The following is a 21,431-nucleotide window of genomic DNA, read 5'->3' as shown; positions in this document are numbered from 1 at the left end:
GATTTCTTTTCCCTGTTCCTTATGATTTCTTTTCCCTGTTTATGTTCTCAAGCTTCTCTTGCTTCTTGTATCTGAATGTCAAATTTTCTATTCAACTCTGGTTTTTTCATTAAGAATGCTTGAAAGTCCTCTATTCCACTGAATGACCATATTTTCCCCTGAAACATGATACTCAGTTTTGCTGGGTAGATGGTTCTTGGTTTTAGTCCCAGCTCCTCTGCCCTCTGGAATATTGTATTCCAGGCCCTTTGATCCCTCAGTGTAGAAGCTGCCAGATCCTGAGTTATCCTGATTGTGTTTCCACAATATTTAAATTGTTTCTTCCTGGATGCTCATAAAATTCTCTCCTTGATCTGGGAATTCCAGAACCTGGCTATAATATTCATAGGAGTTTTCTTTTTGGGATCTTTTTCAGGAGGTGATAAGTGGATTCTTTCAACCTCTATTTTGCCTTCTGGTTCTAAAACATCAGGGCAATTTTCCTTGAGAATTTCTTGGAGCATGATTCCTAGGTTCTTTCTTTGATCATGGCTTTCAGGTAGTCCAATGATTTTTAAATTATCTCTTCTGGTTTTTCCAGGTCAGTGGTTTTTTTTTTCCATGAGATATTTCACATTGCCTTCTATTCTTTCATTTGTTTGGATCTATTTAACATCATCATGATTTTTCATACAGTCACTAGCTTCCCTTTGCTCCATTCTAAATCTGAAGGAATGATTCTCCTCATTGAGCTTTTGAGATTCTTTTTCCATCTAGCAAATTTGGCTTTTAAAAGCATTGTTCTCCTTGTTGCCTTTTTGAGCCTCTTTTGCCTATTGAGTTAGTCTGGTTTTTAAGGTGTTATTTTCCTCAGTCAGTCTCTCATTTCATAATTTTCTTTCATCATTCTCATTTCTCTTCCCAATTTTTCCTCCACTTCTCTTATCTGCTTCTTAAGGTCCTCTATGGCCTTTAACCAGCTCGTATTTTCCTTTGAAGCTTTTGGTGCAGGAGTTCTGACTTCACTGTCTTCCTACTATTCCATGCTTTGCTCCTTTTTGTCCCCAAAATAGGAGTCTAATGTTGGATTCTTCTGTTTGCTTTGCTTCTTTTGGCTGGTCATGTCGCCCCTCAGTCACTTGACCTCTAGGCTTTTTGCCACAGTAGGACTCTGCCACCAGACAGAGGAGCTTTCATCTCAAACATTGGGCTTTTCTCAGTTGCCAGAGGTATTAGTTGGGTGCCCTCTCTGAAGCCTCCACATACTCTGGGAAGCTGGTCACACATCCCAGGGCCTCCACCCTAGACTGCAAACCAGATCCAAGCATATTAAAGAAAAAATGATTACACCTCAGACTGGTTGCTTGGTCCCCCTACAGTCTGCAGGCCAGGAGCTGAAGCTGCAACATGGCCTCAGCAGAGACAAGGTGACTCAGCGCTTCTTGCCCTGGGGACAAAAGCCAATGCTCTCCCAACTACTGGTCCCAAAGTCCACACTGCACTGAACTCTCACTTTGTCCTTCACATCTATGTGTTGATAAATCTGGAAACAGCCACAGCTGCTGGTGATCTGGAGCAACTCCTGCCGGTGGCTGCTCAGGCCTGCCCTGGGGCTAAAACATCGGGCTCATGCAGGCCTGGGCTCAGCTCCCAGAGCGCTGTGCTGGCCACTTCCTGCCAGCCTGCTGGGCTGTCCTCAGCAGGAGGTTAGCTTCTCTGTGTCTTTTTGTGGGTTCTGTAGCTCTAAAGTTTGTTCAGAGTCCCCTTTTACATGGTTTGGGGAAGGTAGAAGCCAGAGCCTTGCAGAGGACCTGCTTCTACTCTGCCATCTTGACCCCGCCCACAATATCATGATATTCTTGAAGATTTTTTTTTTGTCAGAAATAATAAAGTGAAGTATGGCTGAAAATCAAATAGAGATGCTAGGATTTGCCAAACAAAAAAAGGAAAATGCAAAAAGACAGACTAATCTCAAGGTAAAAGATGTTGAATCTCAATCAATACTTAGTTAACTAAAGAATTTTCTTTTTTTTTTCTTATATAGATGAACTTTTATCAAATAAGATAAATAGATATTTATCTCAATTGGTCAACAAACTTTTATTAAGCATTCATTATGTGTCAAGTACCATGCTAAATACTGGGGATATGAAATAAAAATTAAAAAAGAAACTCATAACACAATGTGGGAAGCAACACAAACAACCATGTGCAAACAAAATATATGCAATATGCATTATAGGTAATCAAAAGAGTAAAGACACTAACATTAAGGGGGATTAGAAAAAAGCTTCTTATAAAAAGTAAGATATTAGGTAGGACTCATAGGAACTCAAAGAATCCAACCAGGGCAAATGCAATGGAGCTGGGAAATGGAGTACCTCATAGGAGAAACAGCAAGGAGACTGGGGGCTCTACATTACATGGTACGCTGAACAGGGGGAGGAAAAAGTAAGGAGTGAGAAGATGGGAAAGGTAATAAGGGGCTCGGTTATGAAGGGCTTTGAAAGCCAATCAGAGGACTTTATATTTGATTTGGGAGGTGATAGGGAGTCACTGGAATTTATTGCATAAGGCAGCGAAAAATCAATTTGATTCCTAAGTGAAGTATGGACTATAGTGGGGAGAAACTTGAAGCAGAAATACCAACAGGAGGCTGTTTGACTAGTGCTGCAAGGCATGCAGCGATTAGGACTTGAACCAGGTGCTGGAAGTGTCTAAGGAAAGAAGGAGCCAATTGGAAGAGACATTAGAAAAGTAAAAACAGGATTTGGTCATGGATTTGGATAAGGGAGCTGTGAATAAGGAGAAAAAGAGTAAGGAGTTGAGGATGACACTTAAACTGTGAGCCTTGGTAACTGAGAGGATGGTAGTGTCCTCAGTAGAAATTAGGATGAAGGAAGGGTTTGGGGCAAAAGATAGTGAGTTCAATTTTGAATATATTGAGTTTAAGATGTCTCTAGTCTATTCAGTTTGAGATGTCCAAGAAATAGTTGGATATATAAAACTTGAGGTCAGGAGACATGTTAGGGTGAGACAAATAGATCTGAAAATGATTTAAATAGATTTGAAAATTTAATTCATTGGAACTGAGATCAACAGGCGAAATAGTATAGAGAGAAAAGTAACTAGGTCAGATTCGTAGGGGACAAGTGGACAGGATATAATCTACTTAGAAGGAGAAGTTAGAAAGGTAGAGAGAAGGATATGATAAAATTCTAGAAAAAAATGAACGAAGATAAATAAAATAGATAGATCTAGATAAAAATAAAAAGATCTAGATAAAAAAATGAACCAAGAGAGAAAGATATGATAAAATTCTAGAAAGAAGAGAGTACAAGGAAAATAAGTTGATCAACAGTATCTAAAACTGCAAAGATGTCAAAAAGGATGAGGGATTAGAAAAGGCACTTAGGTTTAGCAATTAAGAAATCATTAGTAACTTTGTAGATAATATTTTCAGTTGAATAATGAGGTCAGAAGATAGACCAAATAGAATTGTGAAAAGAATGAAAGGAAAGAAATGGAGGCAGTGATCATAGAAGGCTTTCTCAAGGGGCTTAGCTTCAAAAGGTAAGACATATATGGGACAATAGTTGGCTTTGATGGAGGGATCCAGTGAGGTTTGGTGGGGGGGCAGGGGAGATGGAGGATACATTGGTGTTTGTTGGTACAAGAACCAGTAGTTAGGAACAGACTAAAGATTAGTGACAGAGTAGAGGTGATTGAGAGGGAAATCTGCTGGAGAAGAAGTGTAGCATTACATATGAATATAAGGGGTTTGCCTTGGCATGGCTCTTCATGTGAGACAGAGGTGAAGGAGAAGATAATGGCAGAGGACAACAGAGTGATATGAGATGAAGAGGAGGGAACAAGAGGGAGCTCTCATAAATGGCCTCAATTTGTTCCAGTGAAATATTGCATAAGCTTCTTACCTGAGGGGCTGAAGGGAAGGGGAGCTATGAAAGGCCTGAGACAGAATGAAAAAGTTTGGAAAAGCTGTCTAAGATACCAAATCAATTAGGGAGGTATGAAAAGTTTGCCTTGTCATAGTGAGTGTCCAATTGACATTATCTATCATAAATTTGTAGAAGTCCCAGTTACCATGGTTTCAAAAATTCTCTAGGTTCATTCAGTAGTATGTAAATAAGAGCAAAGGAAGTGGTTAACGGGGATAATCCAAAGTTTAGGCTTGGTAGGGCAAGATCAGTAATACAATAAATAAGGGGGCAAGGTGCTCTAGAGAAAAGAAGAAGACACAGATGAATTCATTCATTTTTCAGGGTCAAGATGGGGAAGAAAGTAGGCACTGCAGGGGTTTATAGATGGCCTGGAAAAATAATAAGTAGAGAGACTAGAGATGTAGGTGAGTATGAAGACCAAGTTTTAGTGTTTCAAGGCAGAAGGTATAATGTCAGTAGATTATGATCAGATAAGAGAATTTCAGAATGAATGAACATGGAAACAGAGCATATGTGGGTAATGATAACATCAAGAGTATGACCATCTTTGTGTGTAGCTAAGATGGAGGAGGTCAAGGGCAATGACTAAGTTGAGGAATGGAAAGTTAAGGTATTTGAGGGCGTATATGTGTATGTATATATGTACATATGCATGTATGTGTATGTTTGCATACATGTATATGTGTGTATGGGTATATATGTATGTACACACATGCACATACATACATAAAATACTCCCTCAAACACCTTCCTTAACTTCCCAGTTAAAGAAGATTTATGGATGCATATATTTATGTTGAAGTGACCTAATATGAGGGCAGAAGTTGAGGAGGAAAGAAAACCTGAGTCAAGCACATCTCCTTTTCACTCCAAAGTAGATTCATCTCAATACATATAATGTAAAGCCTACCCTTGAAAAATTCATGTCAATATAGCATTTTAAGATTTGGAAAGTGCTTGCCTCGCAACAACCGTGTGGGAAGTATGCAATGCATTGTTGTCATTTCTTTTTTACTGAGGAAAAAGTTGAAGCTCTGAGAAGTTACATAACTCACCAATCATCACAGAACTAGCAGACTTAAGGGCAGAATTTGAACCTAGGTCTCCTGGCTCCTAATACAACATTATACTCAATGCCATATTGCTTCCCATAGGTTGCCAATGATGAGCATAGAACTAATTTCTCATAGTTTGTTTTCGAAATTTATTCCCAGACACTTGTCCCTAACAACCTTACAGGATAGTTTTGAGGTCAAATGGAGCTATGCATTGGGAGGTGCTATGAAATCATTTAGAGAGGGATGCTTTGTAAGCATTAATTCTTAATTGAGACAAGGACAAGTCTGTGAAATATGCTAGGAGGAATTATTGAAAGTTGCAGATAAAATGACAAGTAAAGATATTTTAATTACTGTGTCTGTGGATGCAAAGGTCACAGAGCAAACAAGAGGCTGACAGTAGCATCCTGAAAGCTCAGGCTGGCACTTCTTTCCCAGAAGGTTATTTTCCCAGGGAATAATGGACAGAATGTTACACTTGGGTCTAGGAAGACCTTAAAATCCTGCCTCTGATTCCTCCTAGCAGAGTTATTACTTGATCTCTCTGTGTCTGTCTCAGGCAACTGTATGAGGCTAAATCATAGAGGGACCAGAGTCTGCATATCCAAAGTCAATCATTCAACAATTATTTATTAAGCCTTCCTACAAGCTTAGTAAGTGGGAAAGGCCAAAACACAATCCCTGACTTAAAGATGTCATCTTAATAAGGGAGATACATGCAAATAATTATGTACATAACAGGAATATAAAATGCACATAGAAGATGATCTCAGAGGGAAGACACTAGTAGTTGAGGGGGTATCGGAGGGGGGGGGGGCGGCCTGGAGTTTCTGGTTAGGGGAAGCCTCTTGCAAAAAGTAAGATTTTGGTGGAGTTTTGAAAGGGGCCAGAGCTAGACAAAAGGCAGAGGTGAGGAGGAAAAGCATCCTCAGTTTGGGAGACAGGCAGTGGAGTCAATAGGAATTCCATCCCATGATGAAACATATCCTTCAGGACTAGGAATCTCCTCAAAATGTTAAGTATTATGTACTTAATCTGTCCACAGAAATTATGTTAAGTCTAAAAATATGGGCATGTTGGTACATAAAAGTTTTACAGAATGTTCATGATCAAAACAAGAATACCTATAAATACTTTTGCTATTCCTCATGAAGGCAGAAATCAGTGAGTTGTTAGTCAAAGACCAATAGATGTTTATTGAATAATAACAGAGTGAAATTGTGGGAAGAATACAAAATGCAGGGCAGAGTCCTGGACTTCTCTTTGCATTACAGTATTATGGGCCTCTCCTCCAATGTACATTGATTAGATCTTAAAAGGAGTGCATAACTTGATACATACAACTTTCTCACCATTCTCATTCTCACTACTTGTTTATATATCAGGTAATCTCCCTCATTAGAATCTATGTGAAAGTGTGTTTCACAAATGAATTTTCTTTGGGGGTGGAGGGAAGAAACTAATGATATTTCCCATCTATCACAGAATTCTCACTAAAACTATACTGGATTTTTACATGGAAACAAGGTTAGTGAAATGCACTTCTTTAGATTAAAATGCATGCTCATAATTATTTGTTAAATACCTCAAGAACTTCATTTCTCAGTGATCTCACATTGCAATGAAATAGAAATGGACTCCATAATAACTTGACTCATTAATGCAAAGATTTGGACATATCCTGAAACCTAAAATCAGTATAGCAGAGACTTGAGAATTGATACAGGACAAAGAATGCAAACTTTACCCTCCTCCTGAATCATTGCTAATTATTAAGTCATATTCCAGCATAACTTGCATGACTGGGACTAGCTGTCATGGGCAGTATAGGAGTTGAAAGTACTTTATCCCAATCCTAAAAGAAAGCTGACCTGAGAAAGTTTCCATTAAGGAAAAAACAAAAGACACCCCCCACCCCCAAATAAACAAACAAAAAAGACAGATTTGGCCTGAAGTAACCTTGTTGTTCTGCCAACTACTCATAAGAAGAAAGGAAAACAAAAAAACCAAAACACCTGGCATTTGTAATTCCTTAGAGAAGCAGCAGCTTTATGGAGAAGGCAGCCTAGAAGACACAATCATAGACAATTCTTGGAAGATTAAGTAGCAGTGAGGTTCTTCCTAGGAGCATGAATTGCCCATAGTTGACTATAAGTATCCTCACACCTTCCTCAGAGGTCTCCTGTCTCCTCATTTCCCATATGGTTGTATTTATTTTGGAATTCCTTGGTTTCTCCACTATGGGTCCTCCCTGTCTCAGTCAGGCACCTTCCCCCTTTTCCCTCCCCTTCTCCTACTTTTCAGTTTTCTTTTGTGCGCTATTTCCTCCAGTTAGATTATAAACCCATTGAGGGGAGGGACTGTCTTTACCTATTTGAATCTCCAGGCTTAGCACAGTCCCTCACACATAGTAGGCACTTAAATTGTTTATTGACTATTAATTGACACCCAGCTGTGGAAGAGTGACTATATCTATAATTTTTTATTAACATTTTTTAAATTTTTTTTTGCTTTTTGGGGGGCAATTGGGGTTAAGTGATGTGCCCAAGGTCACACGACTAGTTTTTGGTGTTAAGTGTCTGAGGCTAGATTTGAACTCAGGTCCTCCTTATTCCAGGGCCATTCACTGAGCCACCTAGCCGCCCCCCTATGTATATTTTTGAAGTGAGGTTTATACTTCTTTGCTCAAATCAATTCAATAAATATTTATTAAGGCTTAGTATCTCCCAGATACTCCTATTTACCTTGCTATTTTTCTTGTTTTTTTAATTATTAAATGCTGTTGATTCATAATTTCACATTTCCAATTTGGTTGGGTCTGGAAAAGCATACACTAGATGGGGCCTCAAGTCCGAGGACCTGAAGAGTACCTCGAATTTGGATTCAGCTTTCAAGAGAACATATTGATGTCTCCTAACCTAGGCTACAAAAACAATGCATTATAAAAGACTCCTACTTCACATGCACAAGAGGTGTGCACTTTGAAAGAAATGTAAATATCTTGATTTTGCATAAGGTTTAATCTAAAATAAACTTGCAGATGTATAATTATTCAACATGGAATATATGCCTGTTTTACTTCTTTGCCAAGAAGTGATGTAAAAGAAAGGGTAAATAAGAGAGTAATCAAAGTAGGGATGCAATTAAATGAAAAAATAAATATTTTATTCAGGCTTAAAAATCTTCAAATTACAACTAAGTAACAAAGATAATCAAGATGCCACAAGACTCTCTAAAAGTCACAGTTGATGCTATTGTTTCTCCCTCTAAAGAAATATAAAATTTGGAACAGCAATTGGAAACATTATAGGAAAAAATCAATTGGAAACATAATAGGAAAACTAAAGAAAAGAATTGGAAATTGATGCCAGAAATAGTGAGACTAATTGCTATGGGGTAGGGAAGTAAAGGTAATGACTGAGTTAACATTTCTGACATCTGTCTTGTGAAACTTTTAGGTAGAAGAATGAGAGTGGGTATCACTTCTAGGGTTGTATACCAAAGAGATCATACAAGTGGGAGGAGGACCTGTATGTGCAAAAATATTTATAGCAGTTCTTTTTGTGGTGGCAAAGAATTGGAAATTAAGGGGATACCCATCAATTGCGGAATGGCTAAATAAGTTGTGGTATATAAATGTGATGGAATGCTATTGTACTATAAGAAATGAGGAGCAGATGGACTTCATAATAACCTGGAAAGACTTATAGAACTGACGCTGAGTGAGGAGAGCGGAACCAGGAGGACTTTGTACACAATTACAGACACAACGTATCTAACTTTGATAGACTGGGCTCAACTCAGCAATGCGAGGTTTTAAGACAACTCCAAAAGACTGGATATCCACACCCAGAGAAAGGACTACAGTCTGAATGCAGATTGAAGCAAACTACCTGCTCTCTCTTTTGTGTTTTGTTTTGTTTTGTTTCATTCCTTCTTTCTCGTTGTTCACTCCATTGGCTATAATTCTTCTTTACAATATGACTAATGTTTAACGTGAAGGTATTTGTAGAACCTATATCAGATTGCATGCCACCATGGGGGAGGTGCAGTAAGAGAGAGAGGGACAGAAAATTTGGAGCTCAAAGGATTGTGGAACTGAATGTTGTAAACTAAAAGTAAATAAATAAGTTTTTAAAAAAGGAGAGTGGGTATAATGAGAATAAGCCTTAACAGGCAAATACATATCCTAAACTGCACCCTCCCCCAAACATCCTCTTCTCTGCTGAGGACTTCAATATCTCCTATTTACCCAAATTGATAAGTACATAGTTATCTCTCACTTCTGACGTTCACTCCCCAAAACTAATATTTGCAAATTCTCGTTCCTCCTTTCCCCACAAGATTTTGCCCATCCACCTTCTTTTCTCTACTTATGTGGCTATCTCCTGTAGTAAATAATTTCACTAGTCTCTTCACTTGTTTACATTTCTAGTCTTTCTCTTCCAACAAGTCAAGTCAATCAAGTCAACAAGTGTGTATTAAGTGCATACTACAATGTGAGACGCTGTGCTAAGTGTTAGAGATAAAAAGATGGGCAAAGGGGGTGGCCAGGTAGCACAGCGAGTAAGAGCACCGGCTCCAGTGTTGAGAAGACCTGGAGATCGAATCCCGGGCTCAGACACTTAGCACCCACCCAGAAACACCTGGCCGTGTAACCTAGAGCAAGTTACTTAACCCCTATTGCTTAAAAAAAAAAAGATGGGCAAAAATCAATTCCTTCTTTTACTGATTCACAGTCTAATGGTGGAAAGAGGATGCAAACGACTACAAACGAGACATATCCAGTCTAGATTGGAGATATTCACAGAGGAGCTCAGAATAAAGAGGGCTGGGAAAGGCTTCTTGCAGAATGCTGGGCTTCAGCTGAGAACTGATGGAATCCCAAGAAGTCATAAAGCAGAAATTAACAGAACTTCAGATCTGGAGGGAAGCCAGGGAAAAGACATGGAGTTAAGAGATAGAATGTCTGATATGAGGAATAACAGCAAGGGGGTCAGTGTCACTGGATCCTTATATATGAGAAAGGTAGGCGGGGACCAGGTTTTGCTTTAAAATGCAAACAGAGGATTTTACAGTTGATCCTGGAGGTAATAAGGAGTCACTGAATAGGGTGATAACATGGTCTGATATATACTTTAGGAAGATCTGACAATTTGAAAGCTTAGGGGAGGATGGACTGGAATGGACAGACATTTGAGACTAAGCAGAAGGCTATTCAATAGTCCAGGCATGAGGTCATAATGGCGTGGAGTAGGGTGGTGGCAGTGTCAGAAAAAAAAAAAGAAGAAGCATATCCAAAGTGTATCACAAAGGTAAGAACAAAAGTAGTTGCCAACACATTGGTAATGGTGTAGGGGTTAAAGCTGAGGTGTCAAGGATGACACCTAGGCTGTGATCCTCCATGCAGCTACCAAAATACTCTTTCTAAAGCAGAAGACAGAGCCAATCACTCTCTTGCTCAAACTTGTTCAGTAGCTCCCTATTGCCTCTAGAATAAAATACAGACTTCATAAGCCTGGTATTCAAGGCCCTCTTCAATCTGATTCTAACTTTTTATTTTGCACTATTCAGTCATTTCAGTTGTGACTGATCCTTCATGACCCCATTTGGAGTTTTCTTGACAAAAATACCAGAATGGTTTGCTGTTCCCTTTGCCAGTGGATACAGTGGGTCTATTTTGTCAGGAATATCAGAGGTTAAGTGACTTGCCCAGGGTCACACAGCTAGGAAGTGTCTGAGACTGAATTTGAACTCAGGTCTTCCTGACTCTAGGCCCAGTGCTCTACCCACTGAGCCACTGTCTGCCTCAGTTCAAACCTATATTTCCAAATTTATTTTATAATATTCCCCTTCCTGAAACCCTGTTCTAGACAAATTGGACCACAAGATCATTCATGCAATCGACCCACATTCATAGAATGTGCTTTCTCCTCATCTCTTTCTTCCAGAATACTTAATTTCCTTTAAGGTTCAGCTCTTTTGCCACTTCTTCAATAGAGTGGCTTCTCCTTTCCTCCTCAAATTACTCTGTATTTATGAATCTAGTTACATGGCATGTCCCTCTTAAGCTTCCAGAGATCAGGGTCAGCTTTATTTTGTTGTTCCCATAATGAGAAAAACAGTGCCCTGACCCCCTAGGTATTTAGCTAATAATCTGCACTTCTATGATGTGTCCTGGTCCTCTTCAAGAACAAAGGACAAACAACACCCCTATGAGGAGTAGGAGCTGCCTCACTGGGGACCCACCTGAAACTTGTCAGCTGAGCAATACAGCTTCTTCCTTTCTTTCCTTCTTTCTATTTCTTTCCCTCCCTCCCTCCCTCCCTTCCTCCCTCCCTCCCCCACTTCCTTCCTTCCTCCCTTCCTTCCTTCCTTCCTTCCTTCCTTCCTTCCTTCCTTCCTTCCTCCATTCCTTCCTTCCTTCCTTTCTGTTCTGTGGTCTTCCAATTTTTTTAGATGAAAAAAGCATTCCTGAAGCCTTTACAAAAGGATTGCTTCAAGTATTCCCAGAGTGTTTTCCAAAAGCATGTATCTTTTCCTACCAAATGATGAAAGCAATTATTGGAGAATTAAGCGTTGTGTTCTTTCATACCATGAATTACTATTTGTAAGTAGTGAAAGAAACTGAGTAATTGATTGCATATCTTCTTGGTCAATAGCCCTATGTTGTCACATATTCCATGATAAAGAGAATAGACTTTTAGGATCTTAGGAACAACTGTGGGTGATTTTCTTTCCCACTATGCCTCACTAGTACTTAAAGGAAAAAAATAGCAAGACACTTAAGCACTATGTCCTTCTGGATGTCCTTGTTCTCATATTATGAGCAATGAAATATTTAACATAATACACTAATAAAATTCTGATTTTTCTTATTCTACATCTATAGATATAGCTACCTCCTCCTCTTTCTTGTCTCATCTATAGCAATCCCCTCTGAGCCCTTTTTGTTCTGTTCCCAACTTATTTCCTTAGAATTTAATATTGGGTTGTATAGCTATCCGTATTGTTGTCTCACCTTCCTACTAGACCATAAGTTCCATGAGGGCAGGCACCTGTGTTTTATCTAAATTTTGTTATCACCTCCAGCTCCATTGTTGGATGTACATTCCAAACTGTTTGCTGAGTGTGGAATGAATCAATACAATTTAGACTCCATGTAAATGAGAAATAGCAAATCAAAGCACTTATTTAACAAGTAACAATTCTGTTTTACCTGTCCTCTGTTAAAAGTGATTGAGCTACTTCTTGAATTGGTAAGCCATCTTTTCCCAGAATCACCTCTTTCTCCTTTTATATAAACATAAACCTGGCCAGTGGCATCTGCATTCTTCACATCTCCAGTGTGTATCTGGACAGAGTATTCCACAACTGCAAGAGAGACAAATAAAGAAAAAAAAATCACCAGAGAAAAATTTTAAATGTGTCATTTTGTTCTGTATTCTATGGATGTTCTCATCTCATTAGTTCTATGAATAAATTTGGCTAGGAGTAAAAATAAAGCTATTTGATATAAGATAGAAAGCAATGTAGAGTAAGTCAGTCACTTCATTCTAGATTTACTGCATAGCAGATAAATAATTTTTCTTTTCCATCAATTAATTCATCAACTGGCAAAGTAGATGCAAACTGTAATTAGATAAGGCTTAAAAAAGCACCACCTAGTTAAACTACCAAACATTTTTTTTCTACTTGAAAGTGACCAATGCCACACTTTCCATCATCAAGGAATAAAAATAGTATTTTCTGCTTATGTAAAATATGTGATACTTAACATTTACACAAGCAGAAAATGCCATTTTGCTATGCTGTAGTGTAGACTGTAGACTTGGTTATTTTGAAGAGGAAATAAAATGTATTTTACAAACTCTGAAAATATTCAAATTAAAACTAATAAATGATTATATGAAATTTTATATTAAAAGTACAAGTAGATTCCAAAAGGAGTATTTTTCCTGACAAGGCCACGTCCTTCCTTAAAAGTTTAACATTCTAACATTGCAAGGCCACTGTAAGAATTAGGGATGATTATCTATCTATTCTTTTCAGAGAAAAAATGACATTATCTTCTGTCAAAAGTAAGGCCAATAAAAGTGAATATGATTAGCAGTCAATTAATCTTTTTTTTTTTTTAAGCAATCGGGGTTAAGTAAGTTGCTCAAGATTACATGGCCAGTTATTTCTGGGTGTGGTGCTAAGTATCTGAGCCCGGATTTGATCCCCAGGTCATCCTGACACTGGAGCCTGTGCTCTTACTCGCTCAGCCAATTAATCTTAACATATTTTTGAAGTCTTTGTAAACTTGCATATTTCAGTTTTAGATTTTAGATGTTATCAATTAGGCCATGAGACGCCATTTATTTTCATTAGCCGCCTCTCATGTCTTAAACTCCCTCTCTCTTTCCATTTCCAATGTCTAGCTTCCCTGGTTTCTTTCAGATCCCAGCTAAAATCCCATCTTCAACAAGAAGCCCTTACAGAAGCCTGTTAACGATAATGTCTTCTCTGTTCATTATCTCTATCCTGTATATATCTTGTTTGGACAAAGGTTTTTTTGCATGTTGTTTCTTTAATTAGAAACAAATGAGTTCCTTGAGATCAGGGACTGTATTTTGGCTTTCTTTGCATCCCCAGCACTTAACACACTGCCTAGCACATAGTAGGTGCTTAATAAATGGTTGTTGATTTGATTAGGAAGGTAAATCAGCAAAATCTTGATCATTTGAGATATGCGAGTATGGCATGTATATCCATAGATCAAGTTGTAATGGTCTGAAAAAATGTGCCCCCTGTGTTCATGATTTGAGAAAAGTAAACAGGCAACTTTTCTTAATGATTAATTACATTTTACCTTTAAGGAAACATGGTGCCTTTCTATTCCCTATAAGCTAAGTGGTCAGAGGCTATGAAGAGGCATATCACAAAACAAAGAAAATAGATTACTAATAGCTACCTTAAAAGTGTTCAAACTCTAGTAGTTACATAAATGTGAAATAACAGAACTCCAAGATAATACTTTACACCCATCAAATCAGCAAAATTAAACAAGAGAAAATTCAATATTGGTAGAACCATAGAGAAACAGGCTTATTATTTCACTGCTAGCAAAGCTGTAAATTGGGACAATTCTTTTGAAAAGCAAAAAGGTGTCAAATACTAAGAGCCACAGAATCATTCATATAATTAACCCGATGATCCTTCTACTAGGACAATAGCTCAAGGATGTTATTGACATGGGGGAACAAGAAAAGGCTTTTCAGGATAAAAATGATCATTCATATTGATGGGATCCTAATAAAGCTGCCCCCAGCCCCAATATTCTAATTTCATTATAGGCCTGGCCCTAGTGAACAGCAGGCCTACTGTATCTACCTAGCCCACCCCCCCGCCCCCGCAAATGTCCTAACTTATGCCTCATGGCTCACTAGAACAACATGTGTGTCCCTGAACTCTTAGTTCCCACAGAAATAGCAGGTGTGTCCATATGATGGGAACATAGCTACTGCCTCTACCTGGTCACTGCCCCCAGACCCATTCCCACAGAAACAGGTGTGTTATTATATTCAATAATAATCACATCATCCATCTAGCCCAAGACAGGACCACAATAGCTAGCCAGTTGGAGGGCAGAATGATCAGAACGTTTAACCACAGAACCATAGATAGGACCCCTCCTCCATTACCTAGTCCTTTAACAAACTCCTCCTGCCTTTTAATATTAATACTATGTAAATTTCTGTTGTGTAATTGCATCTCCACCCTATAAAAGTCCATCTTGCTTTCTCTAAAGCTGCTGGTTCCTCTTGGAAATTAGCCCACTTCATGAGAGGCATCAATCTCAATGCTTATACTTGGATTAGAGGTGTTTTGACTCTGAATTCTTTGAGATGGTTTCACCACAACACATCATGAAATCGCAACAGTTTTTGGGTGGGCAAGCCCTCACCTCAACAATTTTTGGTGTCCCTAGGTTTAAACAGCAACAATATCACAAGTCTCTGCTAGATGGAGAAAATAACTTATTTCAAGGGACTGTTGTGAGAATCAAATGAAATAAATTACATAAAGTACTCTGCAAATCAAAAATAATACATAAATTTCAGCTAATAATGCACTGTTCTCCATAAATTAGCAGATGAAAAATCTTCATACTACAAACAGATCTTAACAATAAAACTGCATTGGAAATAGAGCACTATCACAGGGGAAAACCAAAACAAAAAACTATTGGCTATTATTACCTATATGTGAAATGACCCATGAGCATTAGAGAACAACTTAAAAAAATTAGATTTAAATACTAAAACTTGAATATACAATAAAAAATACATTATTAAACTGAGTACAAAAGAGGAAAAAAAGCATGCCATGTGCATAGGAAAACATAAGAGAAGATTACAAAATATATGGCAATAAATTTCCATTTGAAGAAAATCTATATAATAAACACAACATATTGTGGTAAAAGCTGTCCATATCTTTACTTTCTTGTAAGTTTTCTTTTGTTTTCTCCTGTGTACTTTTTACTTTGTTCTTTTTTCCCCTTCCTCTCCTCCCCTCTCCTGCTCAGAAGCTATAATTAAGCACAGATATAGTTATATATAGATATATACATACACATATACATATACATATATGTGTATGTATGTGTGTATATTCACACACACATATACTTTCCCTAACAAATTCTACTCCTGATCATTGTTTTTACATTTGTGCATATCTCTTTATTTCTTGTCACTCTTGATTCCTCTACTTTACTTCTACGTGTTACCTTGCCTTCCTATTTCTTAATCTATCCTTCCCCCCTGCCCAGGATCCCCCTTTATCCTATCATTCCCATAAATACAAACGCCATTCTATATCCTCCTTAACCTATTCTCTCACCCTCCCCTCTAAAGATCCCTCCCTTATGCTCTCCCCTCTCCCTGTCCACATTAGCATTGCATTTCTTTTTTTGTTTGTTTTTTGGAGAGGGGAAGGCAGGGGAGTTGGGGTTAAGTGACTTGCCCAAGGTCACATGGCTAGTAAATGTTAAGTGTCTGAGGCTGGATTTGAACTCAGGACCTCCTGACTCCAGGTCCAGTGTTGTATTCACTGCACCACCTAGCCGCCCCAGAATTGTATTTCTTTTTTTTTTTTTTGAAGCAATCAGGGTTAAGTAACTTGCTCAAGGTTACACGACCAGTTATTCCTGGGTGTATTTGCTGAGTGTCTGAGCCCGGATTTGATCCAGGTCATCCTGACACTGGAATTGGTGCTCTTACTCGCTTAGCTACCTGGCCTCCCCTAAGCAATTGGGGTTAATTAACTTGCTCAAGGTTACACGGCCAGGTGTTTCTGGGTAGGTGCTAAGTGTATGAGCCCGTGATTCGATCTCCAGGTCTTCTCAACACTGGAGACAGAGCTCTTACTCGCTGTGCTAACTGGCCGCCCCAGCATTGTATTTCTTAAGGGATTTAGAAGACTTTTATACTCTGCTAGATATACATGTATTGTTCACTCTTGAACCCATTCCCAATGAAAGTAGGATTCCAGAACTACCAGCCCTCCTCCCCCACCTAATTCCTCTGTGTCAGTTTTTCCTCTGGCACCTCATTGGTATAAGATAATTTTTATAAGATAATTACCCTTTTCAGTTGTTCCTAAATGGTTTTACTTTTTAAAATTACATCCTACTCAGGTATGCCACAATCTTTCTTATGAATTACCCAATTACTAATAATAATCTCAGACATATCTTTTACATTTTACATATAAAATGCAAACAGTCTGTCCTTAATGAGTCCCTCATAATTAGTCTTTGGTATGCACCTTATATTTCTCTTTGCTTTTGTATGCCAAATTTTCTATTAAGTTCAAATTTTTTTTAACAAAGATCTAAAAGTCTGACAATTCATTAAATGTCCATTTTTTATTCAGGATAATGCTTAGCTTTGCTGAGTATTATATTTTCAGCTAGAACCCCAGTTCTTTTGATCTTCAATACATAATGTTCCAAGACTTGCACTCTTTTAGGGTCAGCACTGCTAGGTCTTGTGTGATTCTAATTATGACACTGCCATATTTAAATTGCATTTTTTTCTCATTGTTCATATTATTCTATCTTTGATCCGTGTGTTTTGGAATTTGACTATAATATACTTGCGGGTTTTCCTCATAGGACTTCTTTCAGGTGGTGATCAATGAATTTTTTCTATTTCTACTTTCCCCTCTTGTTTTGATGCTTCAGAACAATTTTCTTTAACTATTTCTTGTAACATTGTATCAAGATTCTTTTTTTTTCATACCATTCAGGTAGTCTGATTCTTTTTATATTTTCTCTTTTTGATCTAGTCTCCAAATCAATTGTTTTCCTTATGAGATGTTTCACATTCACTTTAAAAAATTATTTATATTTTGTTTTATTATTTATTGGTCTCTTATAACTTTGCTGGCTTCCCCTTGCCTGTTCTGATACTCAAGGAGTCACTTTCTTCCTTAAGATTCTGGATTTCTTTTTCTAACTGGTTTACTTTCTTTTCATAATCTTGTTTTTCTTGAATCTTTTTTTTCCTTTTTTCCTCAATTTCTCTCATTTGATTTTTAAATTCTTTTTTAAGGTCTATGGATTCTTTAGGGCAGGTGACTATTTGATGCTACCCTTTAGGGTAGAAGAGGTTTTGTTTTTGTTTTTTGCTTCAGTATCAGACTCTGAATATGAACCCCAGTCTTCTCTATTCTCATAGTAACTCTCTATTGTTGAGTTCTTTCTCCCTTGCCTGTGCATTTTTTAAACATCTGTAATAGCTTAGTATTTGTAATCACCTGTAGTCCTGGGGTATGCGGGATGGTGCCTCTGTCCTTCCATTCTCCTTCACTTCTCCCCTCTGGCCTGGAACTTAAACCAAGGCTTCCAGCCTCCTGAAAGTGCCCATAGTTAGCAGCTTCTCTGCTCCACTGTTTCTGCACTCACCTGGTAGGTACTGGTTCCTTTTCTCCCCAGACATGTGTCTGTAGCACAGTTGGGTCTGGCATTCCTTGTAAGCAGAAGTTCCTTTAATCTTCTCCAGCTCAGATACCAAATTCCCCTAGATGTTCTGGTGATAAAAGTTCCTGTGGCTGGGGCCCAGGAAGCTACCCAACCCAGCTAACCCCAGGGTTCTGATTGTTTTTTAAGAGGTCTCTAGCCTTCACAGGGCCAAACCTCAGCTAAAGATATCAAAACCCTCTGGGAACAAAATGACATCACCTTCATCCTCTGCTATTGGAGCTCTCCTCAAAATGGTTTCAAGGACTCTACAGAAGATAAAGTTTCATGTCAGTATTTGTATTTTGTTGCAAAAAGAAACTATGCATTTTTCCCAACTGGACAGTAGTTCACAGAACATTAAATGTGAAAAAAAAAACCTCAATAATGATGTCCTAAGATTATGTTTATGTGAGTCTCTTTGAAAGCTATGAAAAAAGATTAAATGAAAGATGGTGATGATGATAAGTGCAACTGATTATAATGGTCATGACAACAAAAACAAAAACAATTGGAAATAGTATATGTGCCTAAAGTTTGAAGAATAGATGACATAGTACAAGGATGTATTGTTTCCCAGCATCATAACTAAGTATGAAAATGAAGAATCTAAGAAAATATAGAAACTTATATGAAGTGATGAAGAATGAAGAAAAATTATACTATACATATTGATAAATATGTTAAAAATAAAATGATAGCAACAGGATATAGAAAAATATAGAGGAAAATAATCCAGAAGGGAATATGGAAATAAATAGGGCTATTTGGCTGCCATTTTGTTAAAGTTAATAGATACACTAAAAATTGTAAATGACAAAAAAAAATTATGGTACCATATTCATTTCTTAAAATTTTGTTTGTTGGTGGTTATTATGTTTATGATAAATAACTTTAAAGAGATATTATTACTTTAGTCATCTTTATACTTCTTAAAGACAAAAAATAAAAATGGTTTTGTTCTCATTGGAGATGATTTGAATAGTTTATCAGCATACAAATCAGGATATTTATTTTGGTAGCTAGGACAGTTAATGTAATTTTATGGTTAAAAATGGGAGGAGGGAGAAAGGAAAGAAAAAGAGGGCAGGGAGAGTGAGGGGGAGAAAGAAAAGGAAAAGAAAGATGAGAAATTTACAGCCCTATCTGTGAAGGAGTAAAGTAGAATTTATGCATGTATTCACAGACACAGACACACATACATATAATAAGCATCTTGGTTTTTGAAATCTCCCTAATAATCTGTAAATCTATAAATAATAATTTGACCACATTTCTTATGTTTTCCTATCATAAGATTAGGCAGATCAGATATAAAGCATAATCTTGCCATTCTCTATTATTAATATTCATTTATTCTTTATCTCCAATCAGTAAAACCCCATACTTTACACATAATAATTCTACTCAATGATTGAAAAACATTGTAATGGTTGTTAATGCCTACTCTGTGGACCTCTTCTTAAAATGTACCCACTTTATTCCATTGAATTCCCTCAAGATAGTGGTCTAGTAATGTCAATTAGTCATTTCTTTTGGTCTTGGCCATTTTACTACTTGCCACTTCCTTGCCAAGATTTAGTCCAGGATCTAATCTCAGACTTCTCAATTAAATGACTCCAAAATGACTTCACATTCCCAGAAGGCTCTTACTTCATTTACTTAAATATTTATCTGAGCAAAGAAGAGCATCCAGGCTAAGTCCTGTGGCTTCACTGCTCTTCTGGAACCTAGTGTTACAGGAAAGACAGTTTCATCATTTAGAAATAGGATGGTTTGAAGATTTTTGTGCAGGGGTGGGATGTGGGATGGCCAGATATGTGCCTTAAGAATATAATTTTTGTAGCTAGATAAAGAATGGATTGGATAAGGGGCGGCCAGCTCAGCGAGTAAGAGCACCGGCTCCAGTGTTGGGATGACGTGGAGTTCGAATCCCGGGCTCAGACACTCAGCACCACACCCAGAAATAACTGGCCGAGTAACCTTGAGCAAGTTAGTTAACCCCGATTGCTTAAAAAATAAATAAATAAATAAAAGAATGGATTGGATAAGATAGAGACTGAAAGATTAGTTGGAGACTTTGCATGGTATTAGTTTCCTTCTTTTCAAATCTTAAGCAGAACCCAGGGTCTAAGTAAGCTACCTTGATCCTGGATCATGGGGATGGGAACTGAAGTTTAAAGGAACCTGTGGTTAAGACAGACATGCATGCACATATACATACATACCTGCATGCACATATACTTATGTAGATCTGCATAAGATGCAGATGAAAGCAGACATATTTTTTCACATTCATTGTGTTTATAAAAGGGGTTACTACAATGGCATTGCTTTAGGAAGGCACAGAGAATGTATATGAAGGACAGAATTATTAAGCCACAAGGAAACAAACTTAAAGAAAAGAAGACATAAAATGTACGATTCACAGAGAATAAGAATTGGATTCATCTTTAAATCCTCCAAGTTATGTGAAGAAATAAAAATGGGAGGCACAAAGTAAATCCCCAGTAGATTTCTCTCATCATTAAATAACCTAAAATAAGCAATTCTAGGCCTAGCAGTGGATGGACAAGGGCCTCAGCTACTCATACTTCCCCTACCTAATAGCTATCTTATATCTACAGCTTATTTTCCTATTCCTGTGTCTACATCTGTGGAGGTAAAACTTTTATCCCTATTACTATTCTGCATTCTCTAATCCCCATCTACCTCATCCTCCCTCCTTCACTGTCCCTTGAATGTTCTCTTCCATTGTTATTTCTAGTACCCTGACTCTATTATTAACAAACTACCTTTTCCCTAGATATCTCCATTTCAGAATCCTCCCATCTCTCTGACCCCCTATGCCTTTTCTCAGTTTGTTCATAAAACTGTGTATTTTCCTTTTGGCATCAACCTTGAAAACCTTGTTTGGGTCTAAAGGCTTATGAGATACAGATGCCACTTCTGTTATTCCTGGCCACCCTCTCCAATGTCAGATATGCCTCTTTTCATCTATGCCACACACTGAACTATAAAGAGCTCTTGGAACACTTCTGGATCTCCTCAGCCATTCCCACACCATTAATATGCCATTATTTCTGTAATCTCTTCCCTATCCATCTATACCATGCAGTTCACATTCTTGCTACTTCAACCAATTACCTTCTAAGTCACTGTCCCTCATTTCTTTCTTTACTTTTTTGTGCTTTTTTGGAGGGCAATTTGGAGTTAAGTGACTTGCCCAAGGTCACACAGCTAGTTTTTGTGTTAAGTGTCTGAGGCCAGATTTGAACTCAGGTCCTCCTGACTCCAAGGCTGGTGCTCTATTCACTGTGCTACCTAGCTGCCCCAAAGTGTTCCTCATTTCTTAAGGAATTTAGCACCTATGTGACCTGTACCACAGCCTTCTACTCCACCACAATCCTAGTCTTCATA

The 21,431-nt window shown here is 37.8% G+C and overlaps 1 protein-coding gene across 1 annotated transcript in view; it reads right to left on the bottom strand.

The window, feature by feature from the left end:
* The window catches only part of LOC138170116 (lipoxygenase homology domain-containing protein 1-like), a 657,842-nt gene that overhangs the window by 187,933 nt on the left and 448,478 nt on the right, over positions 1–21,431 (bottom strand). Inside the window, exon 36 of the mRNA XM_069099511.1 lies at positions 12,219–12,373. Within this exon, the coding sequence (XP_068955612.1) occupies positions 12,219–12,373 (155 nt within the window). The remainder of the gene's footprint in view (positions 1–12,218; positions 12,374–21,431) is intronic.

Source organism: Petaurus breviceps, unplaced genomic scaffold (genome assembly GCF_028583685.1).
Source record: "Petaurus breviceps papuanus isolate PSGF00001 unplaced genomic scaffold, PetGlider_PUasm1.0 38, whole genome shotgun sequence".
NCBI classification, from domain to species: Eukaryota; Metazoa; Chordata; class Mammalia; order Diprotodontia; family Petauridae; genus Petaurus; species Petaurus breviceps.
This window is presented reverse-complemented; position numbering and strand designations above follow the sequence as displayed.